The sequence below is a fragment of the Phaseolus vulgaris genome, chromosome 10, assembly GCF_051622355.1.
Source record: "Phaseolus vulgaris cultivar YP4 chromosome 10, ASM5162235v1, whole genome shotgun sequence".
In the NCBI taxonomy this organism is placed as follows: Eukaryota; Viridiplantae; Streptophyta; class Magnoliopsida; order Fabales; family Fabaceae; genus Phaseolus; species Phaseolus vulgaris.
This window is the reverse complement of record NC_143507.1, coordinates 8,036,671-8,059,285: the sequence shown is the minus strand read 5'-3', so window position 1 is coordinate 8,059,285 and position 22,615 is coordinate 8,036,671. Positions and strand designations below refer to the sequence as shown.

At 33.4% G+C, this 22,615-nt stretch overlaps 1 protein-coding gene across 1 annotated transcript in view; it reads right to left on the bottom strand.

Moving 5' to 3' along the window:
* Nucleotides 1-7,905, bottom strand: part of NAD-ME1 (NAD-dependent malic enzyme 1) — a 54,818-nt gene extending 46,913 nt beyond the window's left edge. The window contains exons 1-2 of the mRNA XM_068623744.2: nucleotides 7,523-7,905; nucleotides 4,022-4,118 (exon numbers count right to left, since the gene is read on the bottom strand). Of these exons, the coding sequence (XP_068479845.1) occupies nucleotides 4,022-4,118; nucleotides 7,523-7,687 (262 nt within the window). The 5' untranslated portion in view covers nucleotides 7,688-7,905. The remainder of the gene's footprint in view (nucleotides 1-4,021; nucleotides 4,119-7,522) is intronic.
* Between the last annotated feature and the right edge of the window lie 14,710 nt (nucleotides 7,906-22,615).

The window sequence follows — 22,615 nt, the reverse complement described above, 5'->3', positions numbered from 1 at the left end:
AACTTCAAATCCACGTGGATGTCATATAAATTGTTTCTTCCAATAGACCATTTACAAAAGCGTTATTAACATTCAGCTGAAATAATTTCCACCCATGAGAGAGAAGCATAAGAATAACTTCGATGGTAGTGAACTTTACCACTAGAAAAAACTTTTCATGGAAATCAACATTGTGCACTTGATGAAACCCCATAGCCAACAACCTTGCTTTGTATTTAATAATAGAGCCATCAGCATTTTCCTTGACCCTAAAATCTCATTTGCAACTAATAGTTTGTTTGTGAGGAGGTAAAGAAACTAAATCCAATGTAATTTGCTTCAGAAGTGCATCATTTTATTGTTGCAATCCAGCAAATCCTCAAGTTCTTTCTTAACTACTTTAGGTTCTGAACGAGTAAGGAACAAGGAAGGATGAATTTCAGACTAATGAATACCAGATTTAGACCAAGTCTTAATAGGATAGGTGCTGACAACTGGAGCTGGAACAGGGATAGAAGCAAACTCATAAGTGGATGGACTAGAAGTGATAGGCGGTGTGTAGGAAGGTTCATGTGTGACAAAAGGTACAAGTTGTGGAATTGTGAGGTGGTGCAAGATTGGAGATTAAACTAAAGTAAGAATTAAGATCACTGACCAAAGTTAGGTGTAGTAGCTATCAACTCTAACTTTTAGCTAACAACTCTTTAATGTGTCAAACAAGATGTGTTTCATGACCAAAAAAAGAGCTTAAATTTCAGTGGAAGAGAGTGTGTGTTTCTTGCCTTCAATAATCGAACAACTAACACATTATTCGTGACATATTAGAACTCCGACGTTGACGGGTTCAACAAAACTCTTGATCTTTAGAAGATACTTTCAAGACGAACTGCACACATCACATAACGTAGATTATGCGTGCGAGATTTCAATTGAAGGCCAAAGTATTCATGAATCTTCTCCTAGAACACATACGAGTGATTCAATCTAAGAACACGAGACAAAACAGATTTTCGAGAGTAGATTGCAGCCAAACAAGTAAGTTTGACCCTGAACTTCCCACACTTCATACTCAAGATTAACATGATCAAGTGTGCAATCCTCTTCTGTAAGATAACATAACCATCGAATTCACAACAAATCATTGTAACTTATGTGACTTGATCATTGGTTCAAAATGATCAATTTGAATCATCGAGCTTCTCAGAAACAGATTTTCCATAGGACTGGGATGTGAAAATCATGGACAAGTATGAATACATCGCGAAGAGAACCCAAGAACCCTAGAATTTAGGAAGAAGAGACATTGAAAAATTGGTTACATACACCACGTAATAGAAACTAAACAAGAGAATTTGGTAACAAAAGCTTAAAATATATTTTTAGTCCACCAAATTGCGAGCACTACTTCTTTTGGTCCTCCAATTAAAAAATTTCATCTTTTAGTCCTTCTATTCTGCAAAAGGTTACTTTCAGTATGTAGGGTTAGACGACATTAATGATGCCGAGGAGGTGGCCAAAAGTGCTCTACCCAACATTTGCTAAAAGAATTTAATCGAGTGACAGTTTTTAAAAATTGATTAAAGGCTTAAATATGTTTTTAGTCCTCCAAATCAGGGTCATTAATTCCTTTAGTCCTCCAATTAAAAAAATTCTTCTTTTTAGTCTTCTATTTTAGCAAAATGTTATTTCTAATTCTAGGGTTAAACAATGTTAGTGTAAAACCGTATAATTGGGAGTGATGAAGATAGTTGTAGTGAATAAGGGTCAATATCAGAGGCTTGTAGAGAAGCTCATCTACTTAGTCCACACCAGGGCAAACATAGCTTATGTTGTGACTGTGGTCAGGTAGCTCACAATGATTCAAGAGAGCGACACTTGCATGCTAGGAATAGAGAATCCTTCAATATTTGAAAACAAGTCCAAGAAGGGAATTGTTGTCCAAGAAATATGGAAAATTAAAGATGGAGATGTATATTGATGCAAATTGTGCAAGGTTTGTCACTAATAGGAGGTCTACCTCTGGGTATTGCATGTTCTTGGGAGGGAACTTGGTGACTTGGAGAAGTAAGAATCAATATGTAGTTGTAAGGTCCAATGCAAAAGGCTTAATTTCAACCTATGGCGCAAGGTGGGGGGTGAATTGTTATGGTTGCAAATAATTTTGAGTGATTTTAATGTAAAGTGTGAACAACCTATGACCCCTCTATTGCGATAATAAATTAGCTATTAGTATTTCTCACAACCTAGTTCAACATGATAGGACAAAAAACATACAAATAAACCAACAATTCATAAAAAATGGATAATAGTCTTATTAGTGCTTCCTACATCCCATCAAGGCTTCAGCTAGCATATATGTTTACAAAGAGGCTTCACAGAGAGTGGTTTCATGATCCCACATGCAAGCTAGGAATGATAAATATCCATCCATTCATAAGCTTGAGGGGAGTATTGAGTTATGAAAAGATATTGTTGATCTACAAGGAGATATTATTAATCATTGTAATTATGGCAATTAAGATATTGTAGGATCCTATAAGAGATATTGTAATCATTATTCCAGGGTGGTAGAGCTCTTTGTGCACCCTCTCATACTGGTGTACAAAATACAATTTGAATCATATCTCTTCCCTTCACATACCTAAGTATTCTTTTTCTCCAGTATGTGTTATATGGTGATGCTTTTGCATACTCTATTTTTTTATAAAAGAAAATAAAATATATAAGAAAAAAAATCAGAATCCTTATTTCTCATCACCAAAACATCAACTGTAAGCATGATTTGCCTGCATCTATATTTCAGATAGATACTAAAAAGTTTCAGTGTAAATGGGCAAATATATGCAATACATTCAGCAACAGCCTCTAGAGCGCTTATTGCAGAAACTCAAAGAAGAACTATCACAATAAAACATTTAAAATGAAATTAAAGAAAAAATAAATAAAGCAATTAAAGGAGTTCTCCTTGAACTGTTTCACACAGTCCAAAGCAGTAACACAGCATCATCTCATTCCAAACCATTTCACATAATAAAGTTTTAAAATAGAACAAAAAAGTAAACTAGTGTTTCAAAAATACAAAGCTATCCAATCTCTTTATATATCCGTAACAAAAATTATCTAAAGAACAATTGAGGGCTGCCATGGGAACAAAATAAAAGAGAAAAAAAAATTACCATAACATATGTAACAAACTAATCTTTGTGCATTCCTAGAAATTTGTAAACTTCTTGAATAATTAATTTTTTTGAAAACATTAACCACTATTGATTTTATTTACAAGGGTGGTCAAGGTAACTTCAAAAAAAAAGAGTGTTTATGTAGTTTCATTAAATCTCAGAGTTGTGTGTACTTAACTCTAAAAGAGAAGATTATTGCATAATATAGCAACCAAAAACACAAGATCAGAAAATTCAAAATCAATTTGTCAATCCCTCTAAATATCAGGAGTAAACTATTAAAAAGGTATCATCAAGCTAAATATCACGAAGAAGCAAAATGAACCTATCTTCAAGGTATGACCAGTGAAATGTCTAAAACCTTTCCCATACAACATTCAAATCCATACGTATAAAGCGGAACACATGTCATGCTCCCTTTCTCTTGCAAACTATTGAAACTGACCACTAGTTGATCTTCAAACTCTACTCCTTGTGGAGAGAGTAGACAACCAACACACCACATTCAAGACACTGAACATAGAAAAACAAATGCCTTTAGTTTTTTAAAACTGATAAAACACCTGAAACAGAAGATATCACTGGACAAAGTGTTACTATTCCACAGACAAAAGTCAGATTATTTTTAAAAATTCATTTTATTTATTATAAAAGGTACCATGAACCAAAGTGATAAATGAACCATGGCAGAAGCCTTGATTTGAATGACCTGAGCTACCTAATTCCCATTTAATGAAAAAATGAAGGATGGATCTCAATCATTAACACCACTCTCACCATTATGCAAAAATAAAATTACTACCAAGCACAACACTGATTTGGTATATTCAACATTGGCCTGGGACTAGGGGAAAAAAACATACTGAAGCGTTCGATCTGTAGGTCAGGAGACATGACATTCGGAGGAAGCAGTCCTCGTAGATCAAGACGGTCTCGTTCTGTCATGGAAAAAGCTGTTCCCTAATTTTAAAATATCAAAGTTAATATAATACTAGATACATACAAGTTTATAGGAAACTATAAAATATCCACCAAAGAAAAGGTGATGCAAAAACTCAATAGCAAAATCTTAAATTTATTAATCCAACATGTAAAGATAGACTAGACAGAATATAAGAATGCATGAAATTTTCCACATAATTCATGGGCACTTTCTAGCCTCAAGTAAGCAAGCAGAAGACAAGGATAATTCATCTATGGATTGTATCCTCTAAAGAATAACTCGGAACAAATTATAAGAAATGGGATGTGCCTAGCTTCAAATGTGTTGAAATATGGGTGTAAATAATGCACATTTACTGTACAATAAATATAGATTGATTGGATAATAAATATAGATTGATTTGAAGAAATCCCTAACATTAAGTGTTGGGATTAGGAGTTCATTTGGTAGATTTGGTCCAGATTTAAAGTCTTCATGTCTGGAGATTTACTTCCTTTATTTCAAGAGATTTATTTCCTTTTATGAGGATTTCGTTTTTCCTATAAATACCAATGTATTCTTTCTTTCTAAGATAAAGAAAAGAAATTTCACAATTATTGCTTTCTGCCTACACATTTTTTTCACATGGTATCAGAGTAGGTTTTTCCAGGAGCCCCGTTTTCAATTTACCACTTACAACCTTCCTTGCCGTTTTATCTTCAAGAGGGTGCAACCTTAATTGCTGCAGTTTCATTGCAACAGCCTTTATTGCTGTTTTCTCTTTCTAAAATCACCCATTTGACAGCCAGTTGCTGATTTGTATCTCCATGATGTATGATCCAAAATCAATTGAGGAAGGATTCAATATTGTGGATATCAAAAAGACAGAAAGACCTTTTGGGAACACTTGAGAAACCCTCTGAATTATACTCTCTTGCTCTCTCAGTTAATGTTTGTTGTATGAGTGTTTCATATGGTGCTAACTATTGGATTGTGGATTCAGGATCTACAGATCATATGACATACTCACCTCAACTCTTCCATTCTTCAACCCCATCTCCATGCACTAGGAAAATTAGTTGCCAATGTCACTATAGCTATAGTTGCACTTGCAGGATATGGAGATATTTATTTATCTTCCAAAGTTATTCTTAAAAATGTTCTACATGTCCCAAAACTTTCTACAAGTCTTATTTCCATCAATAAACTAAAATATGACCTCAATTGTTTTGCAATGCTTTCCCCATCTTTGTCTGTTTTACAGGAGGAGGACTAGGGGAGGAGGATTGGACTTGTTAAGGAAAGAAATGCACTTTACTACCTAGAACCATCTCAAGAATCCAAAGCTGATCAACACCATGTCTCCACTCAGCATATCAAATAAAGAAGTTGAAAGAAATAGATGGAATGTATTTCTGATGTATTTTACAAATGTGATTACAGTCTCTATTTATAGACTGTTTTACAACCTAATTAAGGAAAGAAATAATAGGTAATGAAAGCCAGAAATAATGAGTGTTTACAACTGTACAAATCAAATAAAATAAAATCACTAGCAAATCTGTCCTAATAAATATAGAATGGAATCTGCACTTAATTACAACATAATTCTTCTGATTACGCAACAAAGGACACTCTTTGGTTATACCAATATCGCTGCGGGCATCCATCACTTTCTGTTTTAAAAATTATGTTTCCCCATTTATTTTAAAATTTGAATACCTCAAACCTGCAATGTGAGGGTGGTGAATTACCTAAACACACTCATGTATCTTTTCCCATTAGAAAAATTAGAACTCACAACCTTTCCAGTTAATCCATAGTGATATATGGGGATCATCTACTGTACCTAATATCTCTGGGGCACATTGGTTTGTAATCTTTACTGATGATTGCACTAGGGTTACTTAGCTCTATTTGCTTAAACAAAAATTTGTTATAGCACTTTTATTCCCATTTTTCATTCAATGATTCAAAATCAATTTGGGGTCAACATACCAAACAGAAAACCCACCTGAAAAGACCCATGACCAGGAACATGCACAATGCCTCAAACTATGTACACAAAAAGTCCATTTCGTATAAACAAAATTACAAAACAAACTAAGAAAAATTAATAAAATTACTTCAAACTTTATCTAATCAATAGCAGCTTACGAAAGTATTATTTAAACAATTTGAAAACTTCAAATTAAGATAAAAGTAACACAAAATAAGCAAACAGCATTTATGATAGTAAAAAACTGCATACATAAAAGCAAGATAGAATCATTGAAGCCTTAACTAAACTACCAAGACTAAAGGGTGGCAACACTTATTTTCACCCTTCTTGGACTCATGTGTAACCTGCATTTGCAGAGCATTTTCTCATACGCATTTAAAAGAGCAAATATAAAGTAAGATCAATTGAGTTTCACCCATGAGCTAAAATCAACTAATGAACTTAAATTAACCTTTATTGAAGATATTTCATTTAACTTCTCTGAAAGCTTAAGTGCATATAATATTCTAAATTCATAAGAGAAACAATTCATTTTATTTTATTTTATTTTCTCCTAGAAGTGTTTAGAGAAAAAATTATCCAAAGGAGTCTAACTTATAAACAATTTCTGAAACTATATGAGCCATTTTAAGTTTATTTTAATGATCCATAAATTGAAGCTTAACTTCAAACTGTCACTTGTTTTAAGTTATTCAGCACAAATGCCTATATAAATTGAAAAATTAGTCACCACCTCTTAAATTTAGAAAAAGAAAAATGGTGTTTGGATTAACTTAGCAACGCCGAAGCCTCAATTAGATTATCATGACTAGGATCTCATTAGTCTACACTTATTTTCTCCTTATTTGAACTTCTCTATAATAATAGACATTTGCAAAGCATTTTATGCTAGTTTGGTGAACTTATAAACAACATCTAAAACTCATGTAAGCTGTTTTAAGCTTATTTTCATTATCTATGGCCCAGTATTAATACTTCTTCATAAGCACTTATAGAAAAACAAAAATGACTTAAACTTCTCCAATAAACTAAAACTAAATTGTATACTTCTGCTTTTTGACAAAATAAACCAGAGAACTTCCATAAAAGTTAAGTATATAAGATGGTTGTAACTTATAAAAACTTCACGAACCCAATTCACTTTGCCTCCTTATTGTCTTTCATGTGTAATTGTTCATGAATAAGTTTATTTAAATAGAGTCAATCTGAAGCTTACGAAAATATCTAGACCTTCAAATTACCATTTGCTCAAGATATCCACCCAAACAATGCCTAAACAAATTGCAAAACTATCCACCACCTATTAAATTTTAAAAACAAAGGAGTTTTGTGTGCGAACTAGCTTATTTTCAATTCAAAACAGCTTATACAATCGAAATCATCACAATCTGATCGATTTTCCACACAAAAACATAGAAAATAAAAAACGAGAGAAAATACTTTGTTGAACCAAGGATCGTGGAGGATGTCGAGGCTGCGTTTGTGGACGATGGAGGGACGGTGGCCCTCGGTCGTGGTGAACGGCCGCGACAGCAGGTGCGCGCGGGTCACGTGCTGCTTCAGCAGCGACGACGACGCCCTCACGTGCTTCAACAACATCGCCATTTCGCTCTGCAATAACGAGATCTAATGAATAGTGCTATGAATTCAGTGACTCGCGCACACGCACTTATATATATATATGCAGAATCGATTTGGCCTTGCGAGATTTGACAAGACGACCAATGGCGCTTTCTCAAAATTGAATTGGGGAGGTTGGTTGTGGGGACATAGTTTTTTTTTCTTTTTTAATACCATTTTTATTTGTCTATTTTTTCTAATTTAGTTTCAGTATTTTTAATATTTTAATTTTATACATACCAATTGTAAGACCACAAATATTACACCGTGCGGTCACTTTAATTATGAGCTTTCAATATTGATAATGGTGGCTACATAGTGAGGTGTACGTTCGAAGAGCGCGGGAAGGTGTACGTGTGGTAGCGTCGGAATGCTTTACAAGAGACCGACGAGTTATTCTCGCACTTCTTCCCTTGTATGGTATACGAACTTGGTGGAGGTGAGGTATTTGGAAATGGTTGATGATGATATGATCATAAATCTGGAGAACAGGGACTGAGATTACTACATGAGAAAGTGTTGGAATTTTTTTTTACCTAGACTATGGAAGGATAATTATCAATTGATAAAACTTTAACTTTAAAAAAATTTAAAGAAATGTGATTGGTGTATTTTATTGTGTAGTATATTTAAATTAAAATTATTTTAAAATAACATGATTTTAGTGGGGTAAATTTCTTATCTAGCACAATTTACACTTTTATTTCCCTATCTAGCACTCTTTTGTTTTTATTTCTCTATCTAGCACCTATTTGTTTTTATTTCTTAATCTAGCACCATTTTATTTTTTATTTCCCTATATAGTATCATTTCAAAAATAAATAATAAATTAATTTTTTTTATAATTTTAATTTAGAATGCATTAAAAAATAAATATTTTTAATGTTTAAAATAGTTAGAAATATAATTAATGAATAAAGAAATGAGTTTTTACAAAATAAAAATAAAAAAGTAAGAAATTTGAAATGTTTAGTTTAAAATTATTTTTTTAAGAATGAAGAAAATAAAAAATTAAACCCTACAACAACATCAAAGTTGAATCTATAAACATAAATTAGTATTTATTTTTATTATTATTGATGATGTAATCATGTTAATTTCAAGTAAAACATACAGGACATAATTATAAAAAAAACAAAGTCAATTAGTATTAATTAATAGTGGTTGATGATGATATGATCATAAATCTGGAGAACAGGGACTGAGATTACTACATGAGAAAGTGTTGGAATTTTTTTTTACCTAGACTATGGAAGGATAATTATCAATTGATAAAACTTTAACTTTAAAAAAATTTAAAGAAATGTGATTGGTGTATTTTATTGTGTAGTATATTTAAATTAAAATTATTTTAAAATAACATGATTTTAGTGGGGTAAATTTCTTATCTAGCACAATTTACACTTTTATTTCCCTATCTAGCACTCTTTTGTTTTTATTTCTCTATCTAGCACCTATTTGTTTTTATTTCTTAATCTAGCACCATTTTATTTTTTATTTCCCTATATAGTATCATTTCAAAAATAAATAATAAATTAATTTTTTTTATAATTTTAATTTAGAATGCATTAAAAAATAAATATTTTTAATGTTTAAAATAGTTAGAAATATAATTAATGAATAAAGAAATGAGTTTTTACAAAATAAAAATAAAAAAGTAAGAAATTTGAAATGTTTAGTTTAAAATTATTTTTTTAAGAATGAAGAAAATAAAAAATTAAACCCTACAACAACATCAAAGTTGAATCTATAAACATAAATTAGTATTTATTTTTATTATTATTGATGATGTAATCATGTTAATTTCAAGTAAAACATACAGGACATAATTATAAAAAAAACAAAGTCAATTAGTATTAATTAATAGTGGACACACAAATAATATTGAAGTGTCTACCTTAAATGCAAAATTCTAAAAAAAACTAATGCAAATGTTACACTTAAGGCTTAAAATTGAGAAGAAAAAAATGCAAAAATAAATAAGTCTAGAAAATAAAAATAGCAACAATAAAATAAAACAAAACAAAAATAAATAAAGAATGGCAGAAAAATAATAATAACTAATTTGAAAAAATAATAACTTTAAAAAAAATTGATTGGTATATTTTATTGTGAAGTGTATTTAAATTAAAATTATTTTAAAATGACATGATTTTAGTGAAATTAAATTTTAATTAATATTAATATTGTGTTAAGATTGAATTTTGATTATTTCAAATTTATACTATTTTGACATAATTTTAGTTTAAATACACTGAAGTTATATCATAATTTAATTTGGTAAAAAAATTAAATGTTGGACGTGATTGATGATGAAGAGAAATCATGGAATGAGTGGAAATTAGATGAAGGAGATTGTTTTTATTGACTCATGTGCCAAGTTAGTGTGGTACGTTCACTATGATAACTGTTTTTAATCATTTGTAACTAAATTGAGAATTTTTAAAATTGTAAAACTAAATTAGTAGTGAGGTTTTTTTATTAGGATTTAATATTATTTTTTGTCTTATAATTTCTTTTTGTCTTATAATACGAAATTGGTTTTCATTTTTTGCCTACACTTTATATCATTAAGGTGTTTGTATAATGAAAATTATTAGAATAGGTCCTTGACAACAGATGACGTCAATTTTATTTTTGACATGGCAAATAGAGTGTGGGCGCGAACAGTTTTGACTTCCACGTGGATTGTCTGGTATGACGGTGTATTTAGAGGGAGAAATGAAAGAGAAACGAAGGGTTGATGTTGTTCTTCTCCTTTACAGGTTTGTTCATCTCCTTCTTCTTTATTGATCTTCTTATTGTTCCAGTTGTTGATGTGGTAAATGTTCTTCTGGTTCTTCTTATTGTTCTTCCTGTGGTTTTCAAATGGCTTATTGATCTGGTTTCCCTAACAATGGGTTCAGATGCACGGTCGTAAAGTTGTGTTAAGGTTGTGTAATGAAATCTCAATGGTGTTCATCTCGATTTGCGCAAAATAGTTGGGATCAAAATCTTCACTAACAACATCATCTAATTGTTCATATTTGGGACGAAAAGTGTGTGGTTGTGGGAAAAAATCATTACTTCTAAAAGCAAGCACCTTGACCAAGGAAGAATGTTTTGGCGATGTAGGAACTAAGGAGTAAGATATTCTAATTGTTGTTAAATTGTCTCCATATAATTATAATTTATATTGTTAGTTTTTTTTCAAAATTCATTGTTATGATTGCAGACCAATGTCCATTGTAACTACTTCCAATGAGTTGATGAAGTGGAACCTCAAATTGAACCAATTCCACTTACAAAAGGACAAGAATAGTGTTGTGTTGGGTCATAAATGTTACAGAACCTGGCTAGGAAGAATGCTAAGTTGAAGGAAAAATTAGTGCCAAAAAGAAAATTTGGAAAAATCAATGTGTTTTTTGGGTGTATCCTGGGCATTTACAATTATGTTTTGTTTGATGCTCTTGCTAAAGATAAATTGTAATATGTAATGTTATTCACTTTTGAGTAGAAGTGGAATGAACATAATATTTGTACAAATACATGTTTCCCCTTTTATTAGAATGTGATGTTTTATGTGTTAATTGAAATTAGTGTTGATTATGATTGTATGAGGCAAAATAAGCAATTTGAATAAGTCATGTGTGATGGAAATTGTTCATGCCGGTTGACTTGCTTCACCGGTTGACTCGAACGACAATCATTGTCCCTCCTATCTCTGTCTGAGAGTCGTCCTTCCTTGGTTGAAGAATCTCCCACCTACAAAGACAAAGGGCGCCTTGACGACAGTTTGCACTCTGACGCTCAAGTCAGTATAAGGGTAAAGAAACACCAAGTGTATAAAGTAGTTTCAGTCTTTGTTAACATATGGGTTTTGGTCTAGTCCCCCAATATTTTTGTATTTTCTTTCTTTTTCTTTTTTTAATAATACTTTTTTCATCTGATGGCAAATGATTGTTGTTACTTGAGGTGTCAGCCTAGCTGAGATGTCAAGTAGCATAGTGATGCCTAACATGAAAGCTTTTTATAAAAAATAAAAAAAGTTATTTCAGTCTTAAAAACTGTGTACCTTGCTAGGGTTGTTAACTCCCTTTATATAAGTCGAAACTAGGGTTTACTTATGTTCCTTTATCCCTGTCTAGGGTTCCTTGGAGAATGTCCCTGCGCCGTTATAAAGTAATCTTAGCGTAATCTGGCACATGGAACTTCCCTTAATTGGTGTGCAACGACCAACAGAATGGCCGCCTGGGTACCAACTTGTGCACCAAATCTCTCGGACCATTTGTTCCACGGGTGCCCTAAGTATTCACGTGTCATGCATGCAGCTTCCTCTCGAAACCCTAACCCTAATGGGCCTTAGCGTTTCCAGGAGCTATTTACTCGTGTCGCGCCTTGATGCGCTATACACACCACTTGCATGGATCCCTCGTGACTTAGGCTTCCCTCATATTTGATGTTTTCAACTGAAGATTGTGTAATTCTGGGACCCACTTTACGTGGTCCAATGTAATTGTTCAGACAGTCGACGTCCAATCTCTCCCTCGACTGGCGACGCCCGATGTTGATCTCCACCGTCGAGGTCAGTGGTACGGATGTCCGAGGACTGACCAACATCCTGATATGTGTATTCGGGCCTACCTTACGTGGCCCATCTTTACTATCAGGCATTGGTGTGCGATGTTTGAGGTCAGCCACTAGAGTCGATGACCGAGGACTGGTCGATACAGAAATCAACCAGCCACAACATCCATAGAATAAGGAGGCACATTAAAAAAGGCAACTCTAGGAGGAAATAATGTACAAAGCATACCAGAGTACACCTCCATACCATAAAAGAATACTAGATCCTTGGTTAGAGACTACAAAGAAGACTGAAACTCAACTAGCTTCGTCAAGGACAAGTCATCATCCTTTTTTTGGTCAGAGTTTAGTTTAAAATAAATAAATGTTTAAAGTAGATTAAGACATTTTATTTGGGTCATGTATTAGGCCTTGATTTAATTTTAGTTCTTAAATTTGGACTAATAGAATAGTGGGTGTATATAGTAATAAACCCTCTAGGTTAAAAAATAGTGACTTACCACTTGGCATGGGAAGTCTGGGTGTGGCATGAGAAACATGAACGTCCACATGACTCTTCCTCAATGGAGAGGATCTACACCAATTAAGATGTGACATTTGTGAACCTCTCATTTGACAAGATCATGAACATAGAACAAGTGACGCTATTGGACACCTTGCCAATAGACAGTTTTTAAGTTAAAATTCTTATTTTAGACATCCAAGTCTCCTATAAATAAGAGTGCATCTCTCTTGTAATTTTTAGCTTGAATGAGAATAGATATGCTATCCATTTTTTGTTATAAACATTTGTTCTTGAGCTCAATGATACATCACCGTTTGGTATCGGGTTTGCTACTAGATCGTTTGGTTCAAGTTTGCAAAATATCTCAATGATTGTTTGATTCTCAATCAACCACTATTGATCGTTTGATTTCGATCAATGTTGTTAGGTTGTTTGGTCTTTTATAAGAATTTAGAATATTTGATCTAGGTAAAAGTGTCAATCATAGTTTGATATCGGATAACAACTTACAGTAAGTATCATTGTAAACAATGATGTGTAAAAAAAAACTTTTGTTGATAATGAATAAGCCTCATTAAAACCTTACTTGGAAAAAAACCTCCTTAGGGTGTGTTTGGATTGGGGAGAGGATGAGTGAAGATTTGAGGGAGTGGATGTGTGAGGATTTGAGAGGAAAGTGTGAAGAAAATAAGTGTGTTTTGATTGAGGTATGTTAGAGTGGATATGCGAGAAAAATTTATTGCTCACTTGGAATACTCTGTTGAAATACAAATTGACGCATAACCCTATCAACCTGATGAAATTCAACCGTTGTGAAACATATAAGAGGAATTACCACCCGTGCAACTGGGGAAACCTCAATAGTGATCAAGCGCCTAACATAATCCACTTGATATGGAGTCCAAAGAAACTGTAAATAAATGTTTTGAAAAATAAGTATTATGAAATTTTCAGTTAAAATGTTATGTTAGTTTATATATTGTTTAAAACCTCTTTAGCTTTAATGCCATCAAACGTTGCCCGTATTTTGAGAAACAATGGATCCTCATGTGTGTCCTATGCATCCTTCGAGTCCACCTAACATAACAATGGAATATAAAGAAATTTGCTATTAAGATAACTTGAGCTGAACTTTGTTTTCTTGTCTCGAAAATTAATGCAAAAGTAACATACCTTTCTCCGAGTGGGAAACCAACGACTTGTTTAACTTCTTCATCGGTCAATGGTTGAAGTTGTGGAAAACGCATGTTAGGCATTCCCATGCCCAACATTGTAAAAGCAACATGCAACCTCCAATATTATCCTGATTAAAGTCTATTCCGTGATCGAGGGCACGGTACAGAGAAGCCAATACAGTTGACCCTCAACTATAATTCCTGACGTTGTTCAAGTCAACCAACAATAATAGATACATTAAATGTACCTTACTACCTGAAGAATAAGGCATCAATAGGCCAAGACAAATTAATTGCATTACCTTTCACCGTTGTAGCGGGTGGTATAAATCCGAGCAACTGCTCACACAAAGATATTAAATCACCACTAGTAATCCTAGTGACAACCTCACCATCAACAAGTGAACCCAATACCAATTGCACATCTTCTAATGTAACAGTTGTTTTACCAAGAGGAAAGTGAAAGGTACGAGTCTCTGTTTTCCACCTTTCCACTAATGTTGTAAGTAGGAGGTGGTTGAAGTCAATGTTCTTAAATTTTAACAAATGTCCAAAACCAGAATGATCAATTAAGTGTTTGACTCGTTGGTCAAGTATGTCCTCGTGCTTTAGTACTCAGATTGCATGTCTTCTAGGTCTCAATAGTCTTTTATTACCTTTCCATACATCTTTAGTAACATGTTTCTCTTGGATCCGCAATAGGGAAATATTCACGGGAAGGCGATGAGATGCCATGAAATTCTAATAAGATGATTCCTGAAAATACAAGCAATTTTTATGAGTACCAGAAAATTACTTACCAATTAAAATGCTTCATAATATTAAATGTCAAATTGTTGGTATCATTACGGGATAAAGTAGGATTAACACTTGGGATGATGCTAAAATTCAAGAGCTTATTGGGTGTAAATTGCACACATTGTTAGATACTATGCTCTCCTAGTACATTTAACATGTAGCCAAAAAAAAGCCCACTACGTTAATGTCACACATCTCTCTCTTATTATAGTTGGAGACTTGAAGCATATAACCTAAATATTGTATAACAAAGCAGGTTTAGAAAACAGTTATACGATAAGTGGAGCAAGTGGACGAAAAAAAAAATTCATATGTAGTAATATAATATAAAAAAATATTCATATATAATATTATAGCAAAATATTCATAAGATTAAACAAAATATAATAGAAAAATATTTATAACATCTTAAAAAGTCATTCATATATAATATTCAAAAGTAATAGAAAAATATAAAAATATTTATATATAGTGTAACGTAAAAACACTGTCTTAAAAAAAATATTGATATACAATAATATAATATAAAGATATTCATATATAATATTATAGTAAAATATTGGTATAATTACTTTTTTTTCTTACATTTAAGGTCAATATTCAATTTACTATCGTGGTTATTAAAAAATTCAATTTCGTCCTAACCTTTTTTAAAATGTATTGTTGGTCTCTTCTGTTAACTTTGGACTAACAGTGTTAAGTGTTTCTGATGTGGCACAGACGACTACAAACGTGAACTCTAATCTGTTGTACACGTTGGCCTCCTCATTCAACTATCCCTTCACCCCCACCGCCTCCCCCAAGTGCTTCGCTCCCCAACTCGCCTCCACACTCCGCTTCCTCATCTCCATCAAGAGCCTTCGCAACATCTTCGTCGTCTCCCTCTCCCACCTTAGGAACCTCACCCTCTCTAAGCTCACCATCAAAGCCTCCGCTCCCTACGTTCTCCTCTCTTACATCTTCAACCTCCAAACCCTCACCATTTTATTTCTGATTTGTTGGAAACAGAATTGCGAACTCTTTTTTCATAGCCATCACAATCCATTTTCACCATGATTTCAACTGTCTGCACGACAAAAGGGTTAAAAAGGAAAATAAAATCAGTAATTGCTACCACCATAAAACACATGTGCACATATGGTATAGGAGCTAGGCATGTGATGTGAGAAAGAAAGGATTGTTTGTGAGGAAATAAAGCGGGTGCATGCTCTTTGAATAGAAGTTGCCAATGATGTGTCAAAAATTTTCATTTTGTGCCCATGCAAAGTTGCTAACTGCAAAGGCAATTTCTTTGTTATGGAACTGAGAAAAAATAAATGAAACAAAGTGTAGTGTGCATGATGGTTTTCTATACACTGAAAAAAGTGTCGCATTCGTAGTTGAGGATTTGACTTGTCGTAATGAAAAAAAATTGAAATAATTATGTTAAATTATATTTAATTCAGACAAAATATTTGTTATATAATAAAAGAGCAATGAAGTCTTCTAGCATTGTACTCATCCTTTGTTCTACTTCAATATCTCTCAATTGTTGTATTCACGTAAAAAAAACTGAGAAAAAGGTTTGTGGGATACATATTTTTTTCATTCTAGCGTAAAGTTCAAACAAAATCGTAAAGATAATCTTAACTTTCATTCTACCACTTTTTTATAATCTTTTTTACACAATTATAAAATTTAACTACCACTTTTTCATAATAAAATAAAATAATTTATAAAGTTATAATCATCCATTCCTTTCATTAAAAATTAAAAAATGTGTTTCTTGTAAAATTTGTTAGTTTATTTAGTTTGTTTGTTTAATAATGTTTCAAGGCAAAATTAAATTGTTTGACAAAAAAACCCATTGGGGAGTGAAAATAGAAATAATAATAATTGAAAAGCAAAAGGTGAAGCATTAGAAGATCCATGAAGTGGACCCATTAACACCGCACACTCACCAAAACCCTTAATTCAATCATTCTTTACTGAACTTTTCTTAATTACTTAATTAACAATCCTTTAACAGAATGAAAATGTCCATGGAAGATTCGGTTGTTGAGATATAGTCCTCTGTCTTTGTCACGTTACCATCAAGTACTCTCCACCATTTTCAATTTCTCATCCAAGCTTCAAGGATAAATGCTTATTTCTCTTAATTATCAAAGATAATTCTAAAATGTAATCTATTTAGAGATTACTGAAAATGTGGGATATCTTAGTTCAAGAGCAATTTGAAATCGAAGGTTAGGTCTTGAAGTTCATTAGTTAAGACTAATGAGTGTACTTAAAATGATCATAAGTGAGTAGCTGTGTAATGATTATGATAATTTATTAGGCCAAAAAAAACATATAGATTAAAAAATAGATGAAGGTTAACAATAAAAGTAATTAGAAGGATGAGAACTAGATCTGCAGGATATTACATGGAAGACAACTAATTTTATCAGTGCTTCATCTTCTTCTTCCGGCCTCTTCTCCTGAAATCATTATAAATGAACTTGAATTATTGAGGAAAATGATAATTAAAGAATGCTTCACAATTACACTTGAACAAATAATATGGATTGAAAACCAATGTATATTCTTGCACTGTCGAGTTTCCTATTGATGTAAATATATAGATACAGAAAGAGGCAAAACACTTGCCTAAAACCCTAACCTGAAATTGGGTGGTAAGCACAAAGGAAATGGGCTCTTTGTGCCATTGCATTTCAATGACCATAATTGACAAATAAAATAAAAAATGAACTACTCAGAGGACTACTGGAGAGACTGATCATTTATAACCAGTTCATTGTCTCTGGGCCTAAATTTTCAACCTTGATTTTATCAAGGAACGGCTACCAATAAATTACCTTTCAAACCGAGCTTAAGTTTTTAAAATTGTATATATTCGTGAACAATAATAATTAAACCTTACTTCAAAAACAGGAAATTTCTTGTACAAACTACATAGCAAATAACTATATGACAAGTAGTATTCTCTTACCTTATCAGTTGTTGTGCGCTGTAGAGCCTTCAGCATTTCATCAACCGAAATTTTCTTCACTTTAGAAATAGAAGCCTAAATCAGAGTCCTCCGCAATCCACACAATATTTCATCACAGAGGCCTTCTTCTCCCATCCCGTGTAGTGCCCCGACAGAAGCCACGTAGCATCTTCCCATCATTGTTGATACTTCAATGTTCACCAGAAGATCCCATTGGCAAAGCATAAACACAACGACAATAGATTATTATGCCATGGATCACTATTTCAATTAATCAAGAAAAACTTATTGGTTGCCATGGATTGATATTTCAATAAAGAATAAAAATAATTATTATGCCACATGTAAAAAGTATTGATTCGCTATTTCAATCAGGAAAAATCTTATTTGATAAGGCACATGTAAACTCGCTTAATGTCTAATTGAATAACTAATTCATAAGTATAATACCTTTAAAATCCCATATCCCGATTTTACCTTTAAAGAATGTAACTACTGTTGAACTCTTCACCTCGCATCTTCTGCCTGTAAGATTACCAAAAAGTTCAGATTGATACCAACTTCTTAAATCAAATTAATTGGAAAATAAGATAAATTCTTCGTTCTGCTGCAAACCGATTCTGTTTAAATTTTAAAAAACAAATATGCGGTTGTTGTTTTATCTTCAATTATGGGAAATGAAACACCTAAACCCATTCGAGTGTAAATTGATGGATAACACATGATTTCACCAAGCTCACATTTCTCCTTTTCTCCCCCACCAAAATAACAACCTGAAAATGCTAGCATATCCGGTTCAAGCCTGTCATAAATCAATCATGAACATTGTTGCCAGTGGCAATTATTATGACTTCCAAACTTGTGTCATTTATAATATTTCATAATTTTGAGAGAAACAAGAAGTTGAACATGATATCGTGGAATTTGGCGAAGGAGAGAACAGAGACCTTATCGTCGATGAGGGTGTCATCGCGGTTGTAGTGGACGGAGGTGACGGGCATGGAGTGGTCGTTGATGATTTGGAAGCATTTTCCGATCTTCAAATCCGGCATAATCAACCCTTCTTCATTCAAGAAGACCTAGTCGCCACTGCAACAACAATTTTACCAACCCTTACACATTCCGACAGAACCCTCCCTTCACAATACGACATCCTCGACATCGTCAGCCACATCGACATTCTCACCGACTGCCTCAGCCTGTGGCGGCGACGGCAATGGCGGACAGGACGAAGGACGATAATGAGAAGGGTTAGGGTAATGAGAGGGAGAGAGAAGACTTAGGGTTCTAAGAGATGGCTCGGAAAAGAGTTTGAAGGAATGCTCAATGTGAATCGTGAAAGGATTTGCAGTAAGGAGAGTGAGAGGATAAGGGTGAAGGAGTTAAAGTGTGAGGTCTCTAACGGGGGAAATTTGGAAAAAAGTAATGGTATGGAGGGGAAAAAAGGCGGGATAATATTTCTACGGAGAATTGTGACGTTTCTAAAAATGTTGTATTATGTGGATAATTGTGGCGGTTTTTAATAACCGCCATATTAAAACCGCCACAATTTACAAGTTTTTTTGTAGTGCCATAACATTCTTGTTTCTCATCTTCTTTCCTTCTATTTAGGCAACACACAACACACACACATATATATTTTAAGGTAATGTTATTTTTTTAAAAATGCAAATGGACACGCGGAATGTTGGTGGAACGTCACTAAGCCAACATGAAGAAACAATAATTAGAGACATCGTGGACGACATAAGTGAAGATGGAAATAACTATGACTTTGGTTTGGATATGAAGATCAGTTCAAGAGATCTTCTTCACAATATATTCCATCTGACAAACAATCCGGACATAACATTGATTGTGACCTCAATGAACACATGTCTTTCATGTCAAAGGAGTTGACATTGAATGTCATAAAATAATACCACATAGACAATGATTACAAATTTGTTGTCATTGAATCAAATCCAGACAGATATATGGCTCGGTGCATACAACATGATGCAGGGTGCCAATGTAGATTATGTGCATCTTTTAGTAAATTCTGAAGTCAATGGGAGATAAAGAAAATTGATGCGCAACATAGTTATTTGTCAACAAATATTTCCGCAGACCATATTAATTTGGACTCAACCTATATTGCGTCCATGGTGTTGACTTCACTAAAAGCAAACCCTTCTGTCCCAATTAAAAGCTTAATTGCATAAATAAAAAATCTGCATGGCTATACTATCACATATAGAAAAGCTTGGTTGGGAAAACAAAAAGCTCTTGCTACGACATTTGGCGATTGGGAACAGTCCTACAATGATCTTCCTAGATGGTTGGAAGCAGTAAAAGAAAGAAATTTGGGGACAATTGTGCAGTATATTGCTTTTCTTTGTATGGTTGATGGTGTTCAAGACAAATCTTGTTACACGTTGGATCGCATGTTTTGGTCTTTCAAGCTTTGTATCGACAGTTCCAAGTTTTGTAAGCTCATTGTACTAGTTGATCGGACATTTCTAACCGAAAGATACCATGCAACATTGTTGACCGCAATCGCTCAAGATGGGAATTAGAACATATTTCCATCGACGTTTGCGATTGTTGAAGGCGAGACTCAGGAGGCTTTGATTTGGTTCTTCTAATTATTACAACAATATGTGACACCTCAACTGAATTTGTGCATGATTACTGATAGAGGAACCGATATAATTTCAGCATTACAATCTGAAGAAGTTGGATAGGAAAGAGGCGACCTTGCAAGGTTATCAAACTCACGGGTTGACTCTTAAGAGTCTAGTAGTGCCTCACAAGTTAACTCGTGAATAGACTTATTTTTTGGCAAACTCGGAGTGGACTCTGACAGACTCGCTAAACTCGGTGTAAACTCGCGAGTTGGAGGCCGAGTTAACGAGTTCGCCTTGCTGTGTGTTTTTGCAGTCTCAAGTCTTCGTGCCTCGCCTCCACCGCGCCTTGCCTCGCCTCCGCTGTGCCTCGCCTCCACTGTGCCTCGCATCACGACACTTCCTCGCACTTCTCCACACCTCGTCGCACGTGCCTTGTCGTCCTACGATTGGGTTGGGTTGTGTTGTTGCAATGCGCGACTGTGGATTTGAAGGGTTGGGAAGTTTTAATTTTAGGGTTTATTGATGGGGCAAATTGGGGTGCGTGGCTATCGATTGAGGGGTTGAAAAATTTTAATTTTAGGTTTTATTGACAGGGGCAAATTGGAAATTATCATAAAAGTAATTTTTAAATCATTGGCTCAGATATTTTCTAAAATAAGATTGGGATAAAATTATGTTTTATTATTCTAATTTTGGTTAATACAATGAAATTGTGGAATTACTACTCAAATATATAACAAGTGAAATGTATTATACTTTAAAAACATTTAATAAATGCATTTAATATTATATAATTGGTATATGAGTACTTTCTTTATTGAATTTTTACACGAAGTAGACTCTTACTAGTCTATGAGTCGGATTTACGAGTTGAGTTTACCGACCTTCCACGAGTCTACTTAGATTCTCGAGTCTGATAACTTTGCGACCTTATTTCTGTGTATTGCATACGCCATATCGCGTCGAATTTCAACAAAAAATAAAATAAAAAATGGTGAGCTCAAATGACAGTTGATTAACATGGGGTAATAACATTCTTTACCTTCCCTCATAGATAATTACTACCTTTTACCATTTAACTAATTTCATTTACTTCTTTATGACAACTTATGAGATGAAGCAACCCACTGTATAGGCAAAGCTATCAGCTATGTGATCTAAGTTCAAGTAAGTCGTTTCTTGGATAAATCGCATACCGTTAGAGAAATGGACTCAAGCATATGATGGGGGGAAAAAGGTATGGTCATATGACCACAAATCCAGCAAAGGGAGCTCGTTCCTTGTCGATTTCCGCTTTGGTTAAAGCAACTTTCGAAAAAACAAAAATATGGTTTGTTGAACGAGCCTTCAAAATAGACATCATGTTACTCGTAGGTTGTTATTATCCAGAAGATATCACAACCTTACTTAGAAAAAATCAACAAGATTCGGCTATGTGTTTTGTGGAAAGGTTTAATGCAAAAATTTCTGAATTTGATGTCTAAGAATTAGTCGCCCCTAACATGGTCGACGACCTCAGTCAGTTAGATTAAATGATTGGTGGTGTGATTGTGACCACTTCCAAGCTCTTCAACTTCCTTGTCGTCACGTTATTGTCGTTTGTTCCTCTTGTCATTTACAAATGACGACTTTCATGAATCCTAGGGGTGGCAATGCGGGCTGGCCCGCCCCGCATAGCCCCGCCCCACGTTTGGCCCGCCCTGCACTAGGAGTGGGGGCTCATTTCATTGACCCACCACGCATAAGAAGTAACCCGCATGCATGCAAGGGCAACCCGCATAAGATTTTTTTTTTCAAAAATTAAAATTTCATTAATTATAAAAAAATTATTCCTACGACTGAAAAATTAAAATTTTATCTGTATTTCAATTTATTTAATTAAGATAAAAATATAAATTCAAGTATGAGGGTTGTTAGAAGGCTTGATTAAAAATAATTAAAGTTTTGTTTTCCATCTATTTTTTCCTATATATGTATGTAAATGTATAAGAGTATCTTATCAAAGTTTTGCTACAAAATATTTTAATGAAGATGACTATTTTTTAACTATCCTATTGAAATCTTTTCTTTATAATATTTTTTTATTAACAAATTTTAAATTTAAAACTTTACTCAAAACTAAACTCATTGTCACTCTTAATACTAACTCCTTTAGATGATTAAAATAAAACATTCATTTTTTTAGTACATTAAATTCAATTTTTTAAAATAAAATAAAATAAAGGTCACACTGCAATAATGGGTGAATGGGGTACGATTTTTTTTTTACAAAAAAATTAAATAATTAAT